This window comes from Microtus oregoni, unplaced genomic scaffold (genome assembly GCF_018167655.1).
Source record: "Microtus oregoni isolate MIOR12 unplaced genomic scaffold, Mior012 000017F_ref0000208, whole genome shotgun sequence".
Lineage (NCBI taxonomy): Eukaryota > Metazoa > Chordata > Mammalia > Rodentia > Cricetidae > Microtus > Microtus oregoni.
In genome coordinates this window covers 4885594-4899837 of record NW_024543076.1, presented here as the reverse complement: position 1 = coordinate 4899837, position 14244 = coordinate 4885594, and the positions used below count along the sequence as shown (strand labels likewise).

Sequence of the window (14244 nt, the reverse complement as noted above, 5' to 3'; positions counted from 1 at the left end):
GACGCAGGTAGCGGTGCACCCGCTGCGGTTCAGTAGACTTAGCCTTTGGATTTCAGACGGACCTGTAGAGCAGCCGCCTCTGAGCCGCGGGGTCCCCTATTTCCCCAGCAGGCGGTAGAGGCGCTCCAAAGGGGTCTCCAGCCTCTGACTTCCCGTTTGGAGAACGCAGCCCGGGAGCCTGAGGCCGAAGGCGACACACAGCTGGCCCATAACAAAGAGCCAGGGTCCAGGGCGCGCTGTCGCCCCCCGGGAGGTTTTGGAAACGCTGAGCGGTCAGGGCGGGGCTTCGGAGCGCCGCAGCCAATCACCCGAGGCCGAAGGAGCTGGGGGCGGGGTTTGGTGCCAGCGGTTGCGGTGGCCAGGCTGGGTCCGAGCATCCCGCGGCTTCGGACCCGCCCGGCCCGGACATGGCGAGCGTCCGGGCCTCCCCGCGAGGCGCTCTGCTGCTTCTTCTGGCCGCGGCGGGGGTCGCGGAGGTGTCGGGGGGCCTGGCTCCGGGCAGCGCGGGTGAGTAGCCGCGGGAGCCACGGGCGGGGCGGTCCCGAGCGAGCGTCTCAGCGCCCCAAGATGGCGCGGGGCCGGGGGCGGGGTGCGCGCGCCCCCAAACCCGCCGGCGGCCTGGACCCTTGCGGGTCTGGAGCGCGGGGCCGGGGCGGGACCCGGAGGCCGCTCCCCTTCCTTGCCGTCTCTGCGCTGGAGATCTTCCGTACCCGAGGGGTGGTGACTTGGGTTCGAGGCCTTGCTGTGTCACCTCCCAGACAGGGGCCCCTTGCCCTGCCCGACCCTGGTGCCTGGCCCGGGTCCCTGTCAGAAAGCAAGGAGGTGCCTGGGCTCCGGATCGCCCTGACCCGCGGACGGGATTCGTAGGTGCCGCCCTCTTACCGCTGCCCGGACAGTTGTTGTCATTTTTGATTTGACTGACTTGGCCTGAGTGGCGGTGAGCTCCACAAGGCGGCCATGTGGGTGCACTGTCCGTCCGATCCCCGGGTGCTGGGACGGGGGTGACTACAAACTGGTAAATCACCCTGGGGCCGGCCGGCCGCCTTGAGCAGAGAGTGTTCTTGGGCCCTCTTAGAGCAAGCAGTTACGTCCATCAGAGATGGGTAGGAAGCTTGGCCGCTTAGGATGCTCCTGCCCCTTGCTCAGCCTTCGGACTTGACACTAACTTGTGCTTCCCGGGAGACCTCGGCCTGAGAGGTGGCTTAAGATAGGAGCTCGAAGGAGTTCCAATTCAGGCAAACATATTCAGAGAAGAGGTGAGAGCGGGGCTGCAGGGGCACAGGGGGGAGGGAGTGACATTCACCTAGAAGATGAGAAAGACCAAGTGCCTACTACCTATACTAGCCATCAAAAGATACCTGGGATTTGTATGACGAATGTAACGGAGGAGTGTATTGCATAGAGGGTGAGGCGCATAGCGAAAAACAAACTCAGTCTCAACAAGGTTTTTAAGAAAGTCTATAATATTAACATTGTGGGGTTTTTGTTGTTGTTTTGTTTATAAAGGCAGGCATTTGAAGAAGGGAGGGATTTTGTCAGGATTAGTTAACTAGTTGAGTTCTAGATTTAGCTATACACTAGTAAGAAAAGTAATAGAAAAGAAAGAATGTTATAAATTCTTGACGAATTCAGCTTACCTCTCTGTGTTCTTGTTAGCCCGAAGATATGATCTGTAGAATACTAGCCACCCTTTCTTATCTCCTACTATTGTAGAGTAGGGCCTCGAGGAAAACCTTAGCAAGTTACTTAGCCTTAATCTTTTTAACTTTAATATTCACACTTTTATATATGGTATTGTCTAGATCAGCGATTCTCAGACCTGTGGGACACAACAACCCTTTTACAGGGGTGGCCGAACTCCATCAGAAAACATATATTTACATTATGATTCACAACAGTAGTACAGTTACAGTGATGAAGTAGCAATAAAATAATTTTATAGTCGGGGCACATCACAACATGAAGGGTCGCAACATTAGAAAGACTGAGAACCTCTTCTTGAGATTTTACTGTGAACATTAGCTGAGGTAGCACTTAGCATAGCAGACACCAAAATGCTAGCTCTTAAATGTATTTGGACAAGCAAGGTGTAGTGGCTTACACCTGTAATTCCTGGAAGACTAAGGCAGGAATGCCACAAGACCCAGGCCAGCATGGATCACAGAGTGATACCTTGAAGCTACACGCGAGTGTGAGTGAAACACCCTGCACCGTAGCCCGTCCTGTGCATTCACAGCAAGAGACCCGAGAAGTCCTTTGACAAAGACCCTTATTTGCTGAGGCGTCAGAGAACGCCTGCTGGATGTGAGTTTCTTTTGGGGGTGATAGAAATGTTGTATAATTGAATGTGCTGAAAATAACTGAATTAACACACCCTAGCAGGGTAAACTTCACAAGACGTGATTTACATCTCAATAAAACTGCTGTAGAAAGAAGAAAAATCGTCTACTATTTAACTTTCTTTATAACACTATGGAACACACTGGGCTAGTTATTTCCAGTAGCCCTTCCATCTCCAAGACATCTGTGATTTCATACGGTTTGCATTATTTGATAAAAAGAGTTAATTCCACGTTCTATAGTAAATCGAGTCTCATTTCTCGCACTAAATTCTGGGAAGCAAGTAGTGTGGGTTTCTTATGTGAAGGACATTGGCTAACATAATGGACAAAAGCTTCCACTGTGGGTCTGTAGAAGGTCTGAAGCAGAAATTGAGAACACAATTATTAAATTGTGTTCCAGTGAAGGCCTGGTTTGTAGTCCTGTTCAGACAGTCTCATTTCCCTCTCATTATCCCCATCCAAGATTGTCTCCTCTGGTACAAAGCTTTCCAGGTCACTGACCCCTTCTGCTCTATCTGCCCTGACTCTTCTCCTGGGGTGAAGGTAAGGGTGTGCTGCAGCTTGTTCACTGATCGTCTCATTAGAGGATGGGACAAGAGCCCACGCTGCAGGCTCGGAGTCTGTGTCTATAGCACCTTAGTGGTTCTGTTTCTATTTAAGATGTTTTGTAATAATACAAAAAAGAGAAAGACGGGTAACATTAAAGGCCAAGTTTCAAGGAGTTGACATTTGAGGGATTATGTAATAGCCTAGAATCCAGGAAAAGAATGTTATGAATTTTAAGTTAGGAAAAGGAAACGCCTATCTGGAGGAAAGTAATAAGAAGCAGATTTTCTTCCCTCTGACTATCTTGGCCCATGATGTGGAAAGAGTAAGGGCTAGTGACAGACCAGATCCTACAGTTTGTCCTGGCGTACCGTAGTTGGAGTTCCTCTCTTGCATCCGTAGGAAGAACAGAGCCATAAGACCCAGAGTGTAGGCTAGGGCTAGATGGTGCCTAGCTTTGCTGGAACCATCTGGTTTTATTCTGTGTATGAAGAGAAATCAAGAATTCTACATAAGGGAGATATGGCTTGATGTATATTTTAGCCACTGAGCTATTTTTCCAGCCCCATAGATTTATATTTCAGATCACACTTTCTGAAACCTGAAATAAAATAGAAATAAAGTAGTAATTATATATAAAAGAGTAAAGAGTTACTAGAAATCCATTAGTGTTTCAAAAAGGTGTGGGTGGCCCACGCCTTTATTCCCAGACCTAGGGAGGCAGAGGCAGGTGGAGCCCTGTGAATTCAAGACCAGCCTCATCTACACAGTGAGTTCCAGGACAGCCAGGGCTACATAACGAGACCTTTTCTCAAAAACAAAACAACCACAACCACAACAATAGAGCTCCAATATTTCAAAGAAGATAATGGTGACTTGGGAAGTTGTGGAAGTAAAAGGGAGTCAAGATATCCTGACAGATCAATGTGGGCAATGTTGAAAGAATTACAGGTTATTGCTTGTTTTATCTTAAAGAGCTTGATAAAAGTGATGCCCTTTTCTAAGGTAGGAAGGATGGGGAAAGCAGTACTGAGGAGAATTGGCAGGAGAGGCAGGAACAGAGCCAAAAGTTTCATTGGGGGCTGAGGATGTAGCTCAGAGGTAGAGCATCTAGAATGCACAAAGCCCGAGTTCAGTCCCCAGCCCTGGAAAGTGTCGGGGGCCAGAGTCGGGGAAGAGAGAAGTCCATCTTTGTATGTGTTGAAGATAGATATTAGGAGTAGCTGACTACCCCAAGTCTTTGTTAAGCTGCTATTTAATAGTGCTGGAAATCACAACCCCAGTTACAAAGTGGTGTGGAAAAATAGACATGTTCTCTCCTTTTGTGGGGCTTACAGTTCAGTGGGAAGCTCAGACTTTTAACATCACCAGAGCTTTAAGCATGGTGGCATGTAGTGGTAATACAAGAACTAAGGAGGTAGAGAGGCAGGGGGATTTCAAATTTGAGCCCAGTCTGGGCCACCTAATGAGACCATGTCTTAAAATGAAACACATAAATCCCCAAGAATTGCAGAATGTCTACATTGCTAATACATGGTTTAATTAGCACATATCGATTTAAATTTCAAGTCTAAAGAATGTATTTGAGAAAAAAACTGATTTCATCAAGCATGTAGCACGTGATATGGCAAATGCTACAAAGCTTGGAGATAACACGAATATTGCCAAGATTCAGGCATGGTGGCATGTGCTTATAATTCCAACACTCAGTGGGTGAGGGGGGGGATTGCAAGTTTAAAACCCACCTGGGCTTATAGCAAGTTCCAAGCCATCCTGGCTCTTTGTGGGAGGAACACGTCTCAAAAGCAAGTGGGTAGGGATGGCACACAAGGACAGCTAGAGATGGTTCCATCAGTAAAGTACCTGTGACGCATGCCCAAGCCCTGAGTTCAGAGCTGGGGCACTCACACAAAAAGTCATGCACCAGCATATGTCTGTAATCCCAGCACTGGGTCCTGGGTGGTGGGTGAAGAAGTGGATCCCTGGAACTCACTGGTACGGCCCAGGCTCAGGGAGAGCCTCTGTCTCAAAGAAAAGGAGAGTGACTGAGGAGGACCTCAGCCATCAACCTCTGACCTCCCAACATGTGCGCCCACTTGTGTGCACACATATAAATGAGGTTTTTTTTTAAAGCTAGGTGTGATAGCACGCACCTGAATACTGGCACTTGGAAGATGAAGGCACGAAGACTAGGTGTTTAAAAATCATTCTTTTCTATATAGTGAGGCGGAGGTTAGCATGCTTTATGTGACCCTGTGTCAACAAAATTTTAAATATATATATATTTAATATATATATTTATATATTTAATAATATATAATATTATAATATATAATAATATATAATATATAATAATATATAATATTATAATATATAATAATATAATAAATATATATTTAAATATATATATTTTAAATATATATATATATAATATTGAAAGAGACATTCTAACCAAGAAATGTCATTAGAAACTAAGTTTTGCACCATTAGATCCCTTGTTTCTGATGGGAGCCCTGGAGAATGAGGAAGGGAATTCCCCAAGAATCCTGACAACTAGGAATCCTCAGAAGAGTCACCCCTAGTTGTTTCTAATAGCGAATATCTGAGTCAGGTGCGTCTGATGACGAGGAATGGAAACGAGATAGCTGGCTGAGATCCGGGGCTCTTCTGTAACATCTAAGGAAATTGCGTGCACCAGGGGTGGGGCATTTCAGCACACTCTTCACCTTCCAGAGCCCTAGAGAAAGAGGAAAATTGCTCAGAAGCAACCTGCATGAGAGAGCCCTTCCCTGCCATGCTGCTGTGTGCATTTTTTACACTTCCTCTTTGCTCCTGCACTTTCTGTGTGCTCATCAGCATCCCTAATTCCAAGTCTGTTGACCCTGTAAGCCTGTCACCAGTGGCTGCTTACCTTCTGGGCACTTGATTGACTCCAGTTATAGATATATTTTAAATCAAGCTGTTTCCTGAATTATGAGAGCATCACTGTAATTTAGTACTGAGATGATGAAGTGAGAGACTATGCCCTGTACTTTCTTTCCTGTTAAAAGGCAATTATATGGGGCTGGAGGAATGATTCAGTGCTTTTGGGCATTTGCAACTCTTCTGAGGCCCCAAGTTCTGTTTGCAGTACCCACATTAGGTAACTCCAACTCCAGAAGATCTGACACCCACTTCTTGCCTCTGTAAGCACCCACCTATATATAACATACACACAAAGACACGCACACACATAAATACTAAATAAAATAAGCCTTTGGGCGGCATAGTTAACAAGAAGGCTGGAGAAATGATTCAGCAGTTAAGAGTACTAGCTGCTCTTCCATTCCTAATACCCATGTAGCTGCTTGCAACCATCTTAACTCCAGTCCCAGGAGATCTGACACCTTCTGACTTCCATGGTCACTGCACAAACAAGGTGCACATACATACATGCTGACAAATCACCCATACGCATTAAATAAATAAAGTTTAAAGGCATAATATAATAGATACGTTAATTTTTAATCAGTGAGCAGATTTTAACTGAACAGTGTGCCAGAGGCTTACAGTCACTGTCTGATACCCAAGTGAAATGACGGAGAAGAGACGAGGGTTAAAGGTTCCACGTCTGACACTTTGATTAACCAGAAAATCAACAGCCAAATTAAAGAAGAAAGACTTACTGTGGGTTAGATGAGATCAAGTAGATGTACATTTTCCTCACTAAAATAATTAAAGTTTAAGGAAGGGAAAACTAGGGAAAGATGTGGAAATTTAAAGTTCGACCAGCAGGAGATAGGCTGCTGATTAAGAGTGACATCACCGTATCTCTAAAAACAAGGAGAAATAACATGGAAGTTTTATTGATATTAGAACCAAATGAGGACACTGCAGTGTTGGCAAGCAGTGGGGGTGATCTGTAATGCAGAAACAAACTGCATCTGGTTATGTGTGTCTAGACAGATGGAGCATGACAAGACACTAGCAGTGTTGACTGTGTGCTGGGTATATGGTTAAGCATTTACTTTTGGCTCTTCCTTGGCTGATAAAATATATAAATAAATACATATATATGCATATCTTTCTTTGTTTTGGGGAGAGTGGAGGGGCTTTTAAATGGTCTTTTTAGACAGTCTTGCATTGTAGCCCAGGCTTGCCACCAACTCATAGTGACCTTCCTACCCAAGCCTCCTGGATGCTAAGATTAAATAAAGGTCTGTAGCACAGTGCTCATCTTATATGTTTTTTAGGAAGTAAGTGAGACAGTTTGCATGGCTGTATTTATAAGTTAAAGTTACAGTTATTTAAATATTTTTAGTGATTATCACTTTCTAAGTTGTCTTAAAAGTCAAACTTTACTTAAAAGATTTCACATACTGAAAATAAGAATTTATCTTTAAATTTATCTTTTTATTTATAATTTTGGTATTATCCCAGATTCTGTTTTTCTATCAGTAGTGTAGGATATATATGAATATGTACATATGTACATATTCTGTTTTAGTAGTTCTTTAGAATGTATTTATTGGAGGACCTGTTTTCTTTGGCATAGAAAGCAGGAACAGCTTTGCAATGACAAAATTGAATTACAGCTTTTGGGAGGCTTCTGTGGCAAAATCCCTTTTAACTTCAAAAAGCCTGGAATCCTAAGGGTGTTTATTTTTAGATTATGGTGCGTATCTGCTTCCTTAAGTGCTCTCTGGCCTTAGCACTTGCACTTTCCGAGTGTAGCTGGAGCGTGTGCCTGTGCCCACTCGCCTCTCTGTAGTTTGCTTGTGGTCTCCAGCCCCAGCCAGGCCTTGGTGTTTCAGATCATTGGATAATTCTGCTCGAATATTACCAGACTACACCAGTTCCTTCCTAAAGCCAGCAAACGAGGCCGTTAGCATCTCCCGTTGGTTTTCATTAATTTTGTAATCAGAGTCTGAGACTAAGACGGCAAGATGGCATCTGTATCTCTTTAATGAGGGTAAAACCTGTGCCTTTGACTCTCATGTCAGTCTCAGGCTTTATTTGAACGTTTCTCCCCTTGTCCAGGTCCGTTTTATGGCAATGAGCAGAGCTTCAAACTACAACAAATTGGGTTAGCAAATAAGCAAATTAGAATCAAATTATGAAACAAAGTGTTTCTGGAGTAGCTTGCCTTGTAGAAAACATTAAGCACTGCATTGTGCATTGTTTGTTCCCCTCCTCATCTGCCACCCCAGTTATAGCTGAATAATGACCTAGTTAATCCATTTTAATTATTCTAAAGAAGATAAAGTCCTTTAATTGCTACTTGAATTGCATTCAGATTTTTCATATCCTCGGTGAAAGCATATGAAGGGAATATAGGTATACACTTATTTCTTGAAAAGGATGTAGTGTTAAAGATTATAAAAAGGCTTTTTTTGTTTGTTTAAAAATAAGAAAAGTGTTCACTAATACAGTAATGTCTACTGTTCCCAATCAGCAGGGGCAGTGTGATGGGGCAGCGGCTCCCAGGTCTGTTGGAGGTGGCAGTCCTCCCAGGGGCGGAAGTGTACTATTAGAGAGGAATGCTCTGTTGAGAGGGAAAGGGGTTATTACTGCAGGACTCCAGGCTGCCCTCTTTCATCCTATTTTGTCAGAAGTACCAGAAAAAGCTTTTGGAAAAGCTAGAAGGAAATATGCCAGAATGTCAGCAGAGATTGCGGTGGGACAATTGGAGTAGAAATCATTTTCCTTTTCATCTTTATTTTTCAAATTTTGTGGTTTCTTTCTTTTTTGTGTGTATATATATATTTTTTTTAGTTTTAGCTTTGTGCCAACACAAAAACACAACTGTCACCTCAAAAAGGATAAGCAGTAGTTTATTCTGAAGCCACATAAAAGTGGCCATGGCCCAGGAACATAGATTTAGGTTACCCCAAATTCCATGTTCCAACGCTGTAACAATTTGGTGAAGTTTTTATAGCAGTAGAACAAAGAAAGTCATAAATAAGGCACTTTCAAATACATTGGTGGAAACATCAAGTAGGTGGGTTGCAGCAAAGCAGTAACTTCTGTAGATACTGTATGGTGGCGTTCTTAGCCTTTGGGTTGTGAAAACTAGGATTTTGTTAAGTTAATACATTCCAAAATCACAGGGTCTTTAGGGGCTAAAGATAGCCCAAGATAAATTGTAGTTAGGCTCTGGACCTGCGATACTCCAACCTGTCCACTGTCACTGCTGCCAACTGTTGGTCAGCACTGCAGAATGGTCGGTCAGCTGAAGGTGCTGTTTCTTTCTGGAAACTTCTCATTTGAAAGTCACGCCACAATAAATTTGACCCTTACTACTACATGTAAAATGGAGGGGTCTGTATTTTATTTTATATAAACCCTCCAGTTGCTATTAGAGTATATTTTGTGACTGTTTTAAATAGACCTTTGCTTCAAGAACTTTTTTTTTTTTTCACAAATTCCTATGCCCAAATCAGACTCCTGTCTGCCTGATTGTTTTCTTTTTGTTAAGCCCATGTTTATTGGGACCATATGTTACCCTGAGTTATCTTTGCTCAAAATCAGCTGCATTTTCTGCCCTCATATGACCTTTGTGTTAGAGGGCAGTAGAAAGTGCCAGTTTCTAGAGCACTTCAGAAGAGCACAACAGGTCAGGTAAGGGGCCTTCGCCGTCAGCGGGGCTGCAGGCAGAGCCTTTGGAGATGCAGCGCTGCCCTGAGGGTCTCAGGAATGCTTGGGCCTTCCCCGGAGAAAGTAAGACTACTTAATACAAGGCACTTTTTCCTTCTGAAACGTAGTGACGTGTGTGTGTTTGTGTGTGTGTTTAGACTTTTCTTTCCATTTTTAGATTTAAAATTTTTCTCTTCATACTCCCTCTGTAGCCCAGGCTGGCTGTTCCTTTTGCCCAGGCTCCTGAGAGCTGGGGTTGCAGGTCTGCATCACACACCAGGCTGTGCTGGGGTTGCCGGTTTGCATCACACACCAGGCTGTGTTTGCGAGTCTCTCAGTCACACACTGAGAACTCACAGAAGCTTTTCATATAGAATTCCCACGAGAAAGCTCTCCCACAGTAGTCTTTCATGAAAACCAATTGTCCAGTAAGACCACAGGCCCCACCATTGCTTTGTGGAGAAACTGTTTCCAGAGTTGAGCTTGGCAGCCTTTTGATTCTCAGGGAATCAATCTCTCTCTCTCTCTCTCTCTCTCTCTCTCTCTCTCCCTCTCTCTCTCTCTCCCTGTGTGTGTGTGTGTGTGTGTGTGTGTGTGTGTGTGTGTGTGTAGTTTAGTTTTGAAATGGTCTCACTGTACAGCCCTGGCTGGCCTGGAGCTTGCCGTGTAGGTCAGGCTGACCTCGTATGCTACTATTGGGATTAAAGGCAATGCCACCAGACCCAGCAGAATCAATGTCCATTTACATATATATAATCTCTCCAGCACATTAACGTAGTCACCAACCAGGAAAGCATTACTGAACTTCTGTGTCAGAGTCTTTATCTGCTTCCATTGTGTAGGATTAACTGAATTATTGTTCAGTGGTTGAATTCAATCTCTATTCCCCACCACCACCACCAGTGACTGAGAGGTCAAGTTGATAAATGACTCAAATCCCAATCCTCCAGTCTCAGGCTAGTCTTTTAGACCTGACTAGTCCCTACCCTGAAGCTTTGCAGTTGGGTTACTTCTTATCATAACAGAGGTGCTCACCTATTGTTGAGGAAATTCCAAGGATCTAGCATCTTCCCTCTCAAGATCTAGAACAAAAGCCACCCAGATTCTTCACTATACAGCCTAATCCTGGGAAGAGGGAGTGTGTACTTCTTGAACTGGGTCTTGCCTTTACTGGTTCACACTGATAACAGTATCTTTTAGAACCCTAAACACTGTGACTAATAGGAATGCCACCTCACCTGACAGCAGTGTGTAGCACATGCCACCATCTTGAAACTTTCTACTTAACTTGGTTTCTTGGGTGCTGCTCTGGCAAGCAGAACATGTTCCTGCTCCAAAGGGAATAAGAAATAGTATGTTCTGAGCTAAATGTGAGCGACCATGGCCCAGGAGCATGGGTTCTGGTTACCCTAGATGATACGGTCCACTGTGGAAAAACTTCTATAGTGAGACTACAGAAGAAAGTAATGAGTCAGTAGCTTTTATAGTTACTAAACATGTTGGTGGGGACAGTAGGTCAGTTGCTTGTAGCAGAGCAGGGAGATTTCTACTCTAGGTTTCAGATGCTATTTATTTGATTACACTTTTCATTTGCGAGTTAGTTAAAGCTGGTTAACGATCTGCTAAATTAATATATTCCAGAGATTTTATGTGATAGTCAAAGGATATCATATCTGGTACAGAGGTGGGTGATACAAGACTCTTAAGGACTAAAGATAGCTCAAGATAATTGGGTTTACCACAATCAGGAAGTCCTAATCAGTCTGTAGAATATTCAACTAAAAGTGGCCTTTTCAAGAAACTTCTGTTGACAGTTCTTCCTCTTAGTTTTCTTCCCATATGTTGACTACTTTCCTTCACCTCACACATGCAAAATAAATAAGCAAGTGAATAAATAAAAAGAAATTATCTGAGATGTTCAGTAGGTGGCTTTTAATATTTATTTATTTATTTATTTATTTATTTATTTATTTATTTATTTTTGGGCTGGCCTTGAATTCTGAGTCTTCCTGCTTTTTCAGCCCAAATGCTAGGTTCACAGATATGGGCCACCACACCCAGCCAGCAGGTGGCTTTCTAAGCAAACTCATTTTCTTTTCCAGCCTTCAGTCTGTCTTCTGTCTCTGTGGGCACCTGACATTCCTTGTAGTGTTTGTTGCTCAATGGCTGCCCTCTCTCCTGCTCTATTTCAGCCCCCTTTCCTTCCCTTCATGTGGCTCAGCTGTGGCTTTTCATTAGGCTCTGCTGCTGTGTTTACTTCTCAGTAAAAACTACCTGGCAGCATCCTACCCCTTTATGCTGTATACTCATGACTTGCACATTTGAATTTTTTTTTTTGAGTGTGGAGTTTATTGAGATAAAAGGAATGGATAAGGGAAGAGAGAATGGGAGAGAGACAAAAAGAGACAAAGATGCAGAGAGGGGGGAGAGAGAGACAGAAGAGAGAGCTGCCTCCTTAGAAAATGGCAGAAAGTGTGCATTTGAATCTTTAGGCTGGGCTGTACTCCAAGCTTTGACTCTGGACTCTACCAGAGTTTCCATCAGAATATCCTGCAGGAACCTTAGATTCAACAAGTCCTAAACAAAATTCACTATTTTAAAACCAGTTTAGCTTTGTGTTACAGTTAACAAAATATTGTCTGTAGTAATCTTAATGACTGAAAAATATATAAGCAAGCTTAGTAGAAAATGTATCACATAGAAAGTACACAATAGCCAAGCAGTGGTGGCACACACCTTTAATCCCAGCACTCGGGAGGCGAGGCAGGCAGATCTCTGTGAGTCTGAGGTCAGCTTCGTCTACAAGAGCTAGTTCTGGACAAGCACCAAAGGTACACAGAGAACCCTGTCTTGAAAAAATAAACCAAAAAAAAAAAAAGGAGGAGGAGGAAGAAGAAGAAAAGTACACAATAATAGTAGCTACTTTTATCATGTGACAGCCTTTCCTTCCTATTAGTTTCTCTAGAGCAAAGACCATGTCTCTATTTTGGCATCTTGGTTATAATAGATGCACCTTGAAGATCCAGTTAAAATGAGTAATGACAGCCAGACGTGATAGTACATGCCTTAGGTACAGCCTCTAACACCAGAATTTTGGAGGCTGAGTCAGGAGGATGAGGAGTTTGGACGCCATCTTATGGTGCATATCAGGAGGACCTGTCTCAAAAACAGAAAACAAAAAAACAGCCTATTGAACAATGATGTTGTTTAACCGTGAGACGTCCTGTTTCCTTTTCGCCCTAGGTGCTGTATGTTGTAATCATTCGAAGGATAACCAAATGTGCCGTGATGTATGTGAACAGGTAAGCTGGATAATAATTGTGGGCACAATCAGATAAGTCATTTATTAAATTTGTTTTTGGAAAAGTCTTATACATCAACTTATAGTTTACATCACAAATAATGTGTTAGCTGACCTGAAGCACTGAAAAGAATCATAGTCTCATAACCTGAGTCCTAAGGGAACAGTCAGGCTGACCCAGATTGAGGTCCCTTGAAACAATGGCCTATACTCTTTAGACATATCAGTTATATTAAAAAGACTACTGTTATCCAGCAAAGAAAAGCTGAAGGATGATTCTAGATCAAATTTACTAAAGAGACTTGACAGCAAGTGCACTGAATGATCCTGGAATAAAAAATAAATTTCATAACAAAAATTAGTGAGATGAATTAGTGAAATTATGACCTGGACATAAACTGATAGTATTCTATCAGTATTGGGATCCTGACCTTGGTCATGGTATTGTGGTTAGATGTGACAGAGCCCTTATTCTAAAGAGATAACATGCTAAGATTTAATTCGGGGTATTTTTGTTTGGGGATTTTTCACTGACAGTGTCTCATGTATCCGGGCTTGGGACTATTGTTGTACACCACACCTACTTCATGCAGTGCTGGAACTAGGACATGGCGTTGTGGACATGCTGGGCAAGCTCTCTACCAACTGAGCTTATTCCAAGCCCCTGCTAGGGTACATGAACAAATAATCTCACTATCTATAATGAGTCCTAAAGTAATCAAGCTGCTGATAATAATCATAGCGCACATCTGAGATAGTTAAAACAAATGTAAGGTGTTAATAGTTGTTAGACCTGTGGAGACCACGGATTCATTGTCTTGCTCTTTAAGATTTTGTTTTCTGGTTGAGCCTTTTTATGCAACTTCTACTGAAGCAATATCTCTTTGTAAAGTCTTAGCTTTTTTGTTTCATCATCTTAGGGCTATTGTGTAGCTTTAGAAGTTCTCTAGAGCTTGAGAAGTAATGATCTCAGTCGTTATTCAAATATTTGTAGTAATAGACTGGAGACAATGTCACCTTCATTTTGTAAGTAAAGAAATTGAGATATAGGAGTTAACTAACTTACTAAAGTTTCCACACCAGTGATTGGAGGAAGGGAGACTGAGCGCTCAGCATCCCTCGTTATGCGGTCCATACTTAGCCACTAAGACACAACTGTGATGCAAGGCCAAACAGGCTGTCCGCTCTCAGAGCGTATTGTTTATGCTCTCAGCCCATCTCACCAGTGTTCTAACTTTTTTCGGGAGCTTGGACTTTTTTATTTATTTTGTGTTTGCTTTTGTTATTTTTGAGGAATAGAGAGGAGAAACTAGATGATTTTGAAAGTTATTTTTATTTTTATGTTTACATTTATGTATGTCTGTGTACCACTTGCATGCCTGGTTCCTTCAGGGGACAGAAGAGGGTGTTGGATCCCCTGGAACATGAGTTCCAGATGAT

The 14244-nt window shown here is 43.0% G+C and overlaps 1 protein-coding gene across 1 annotated transcript in view; it reads left to right on the top strand.

Annotated features, from left to right (window-relative positions):
* The first annotated feature begins 348 nt into the window (after positions 1 to 348).
* Positions 349 to 14244, top strand: part of Reck (reversion inducing cysteine rich protein with kazal motifs) — a 66890-nt gene continuing 52994 nt past the window's right edge. The window contains exons 1-2 of the mRNA XM_041667888.1: positions 349 to 507; positions 12747 to 12805. Of these exons, the coding sequence (XP_041523822.1) occupies positions 408 to 507; positions 12747 to 12805 (159 nt within the window). The 5' untranslated portion in view covers positions 349 to 407. The remainder of the gene's footprint in view (positions 508 to 12746; positions 12806 to 14244) is intronic.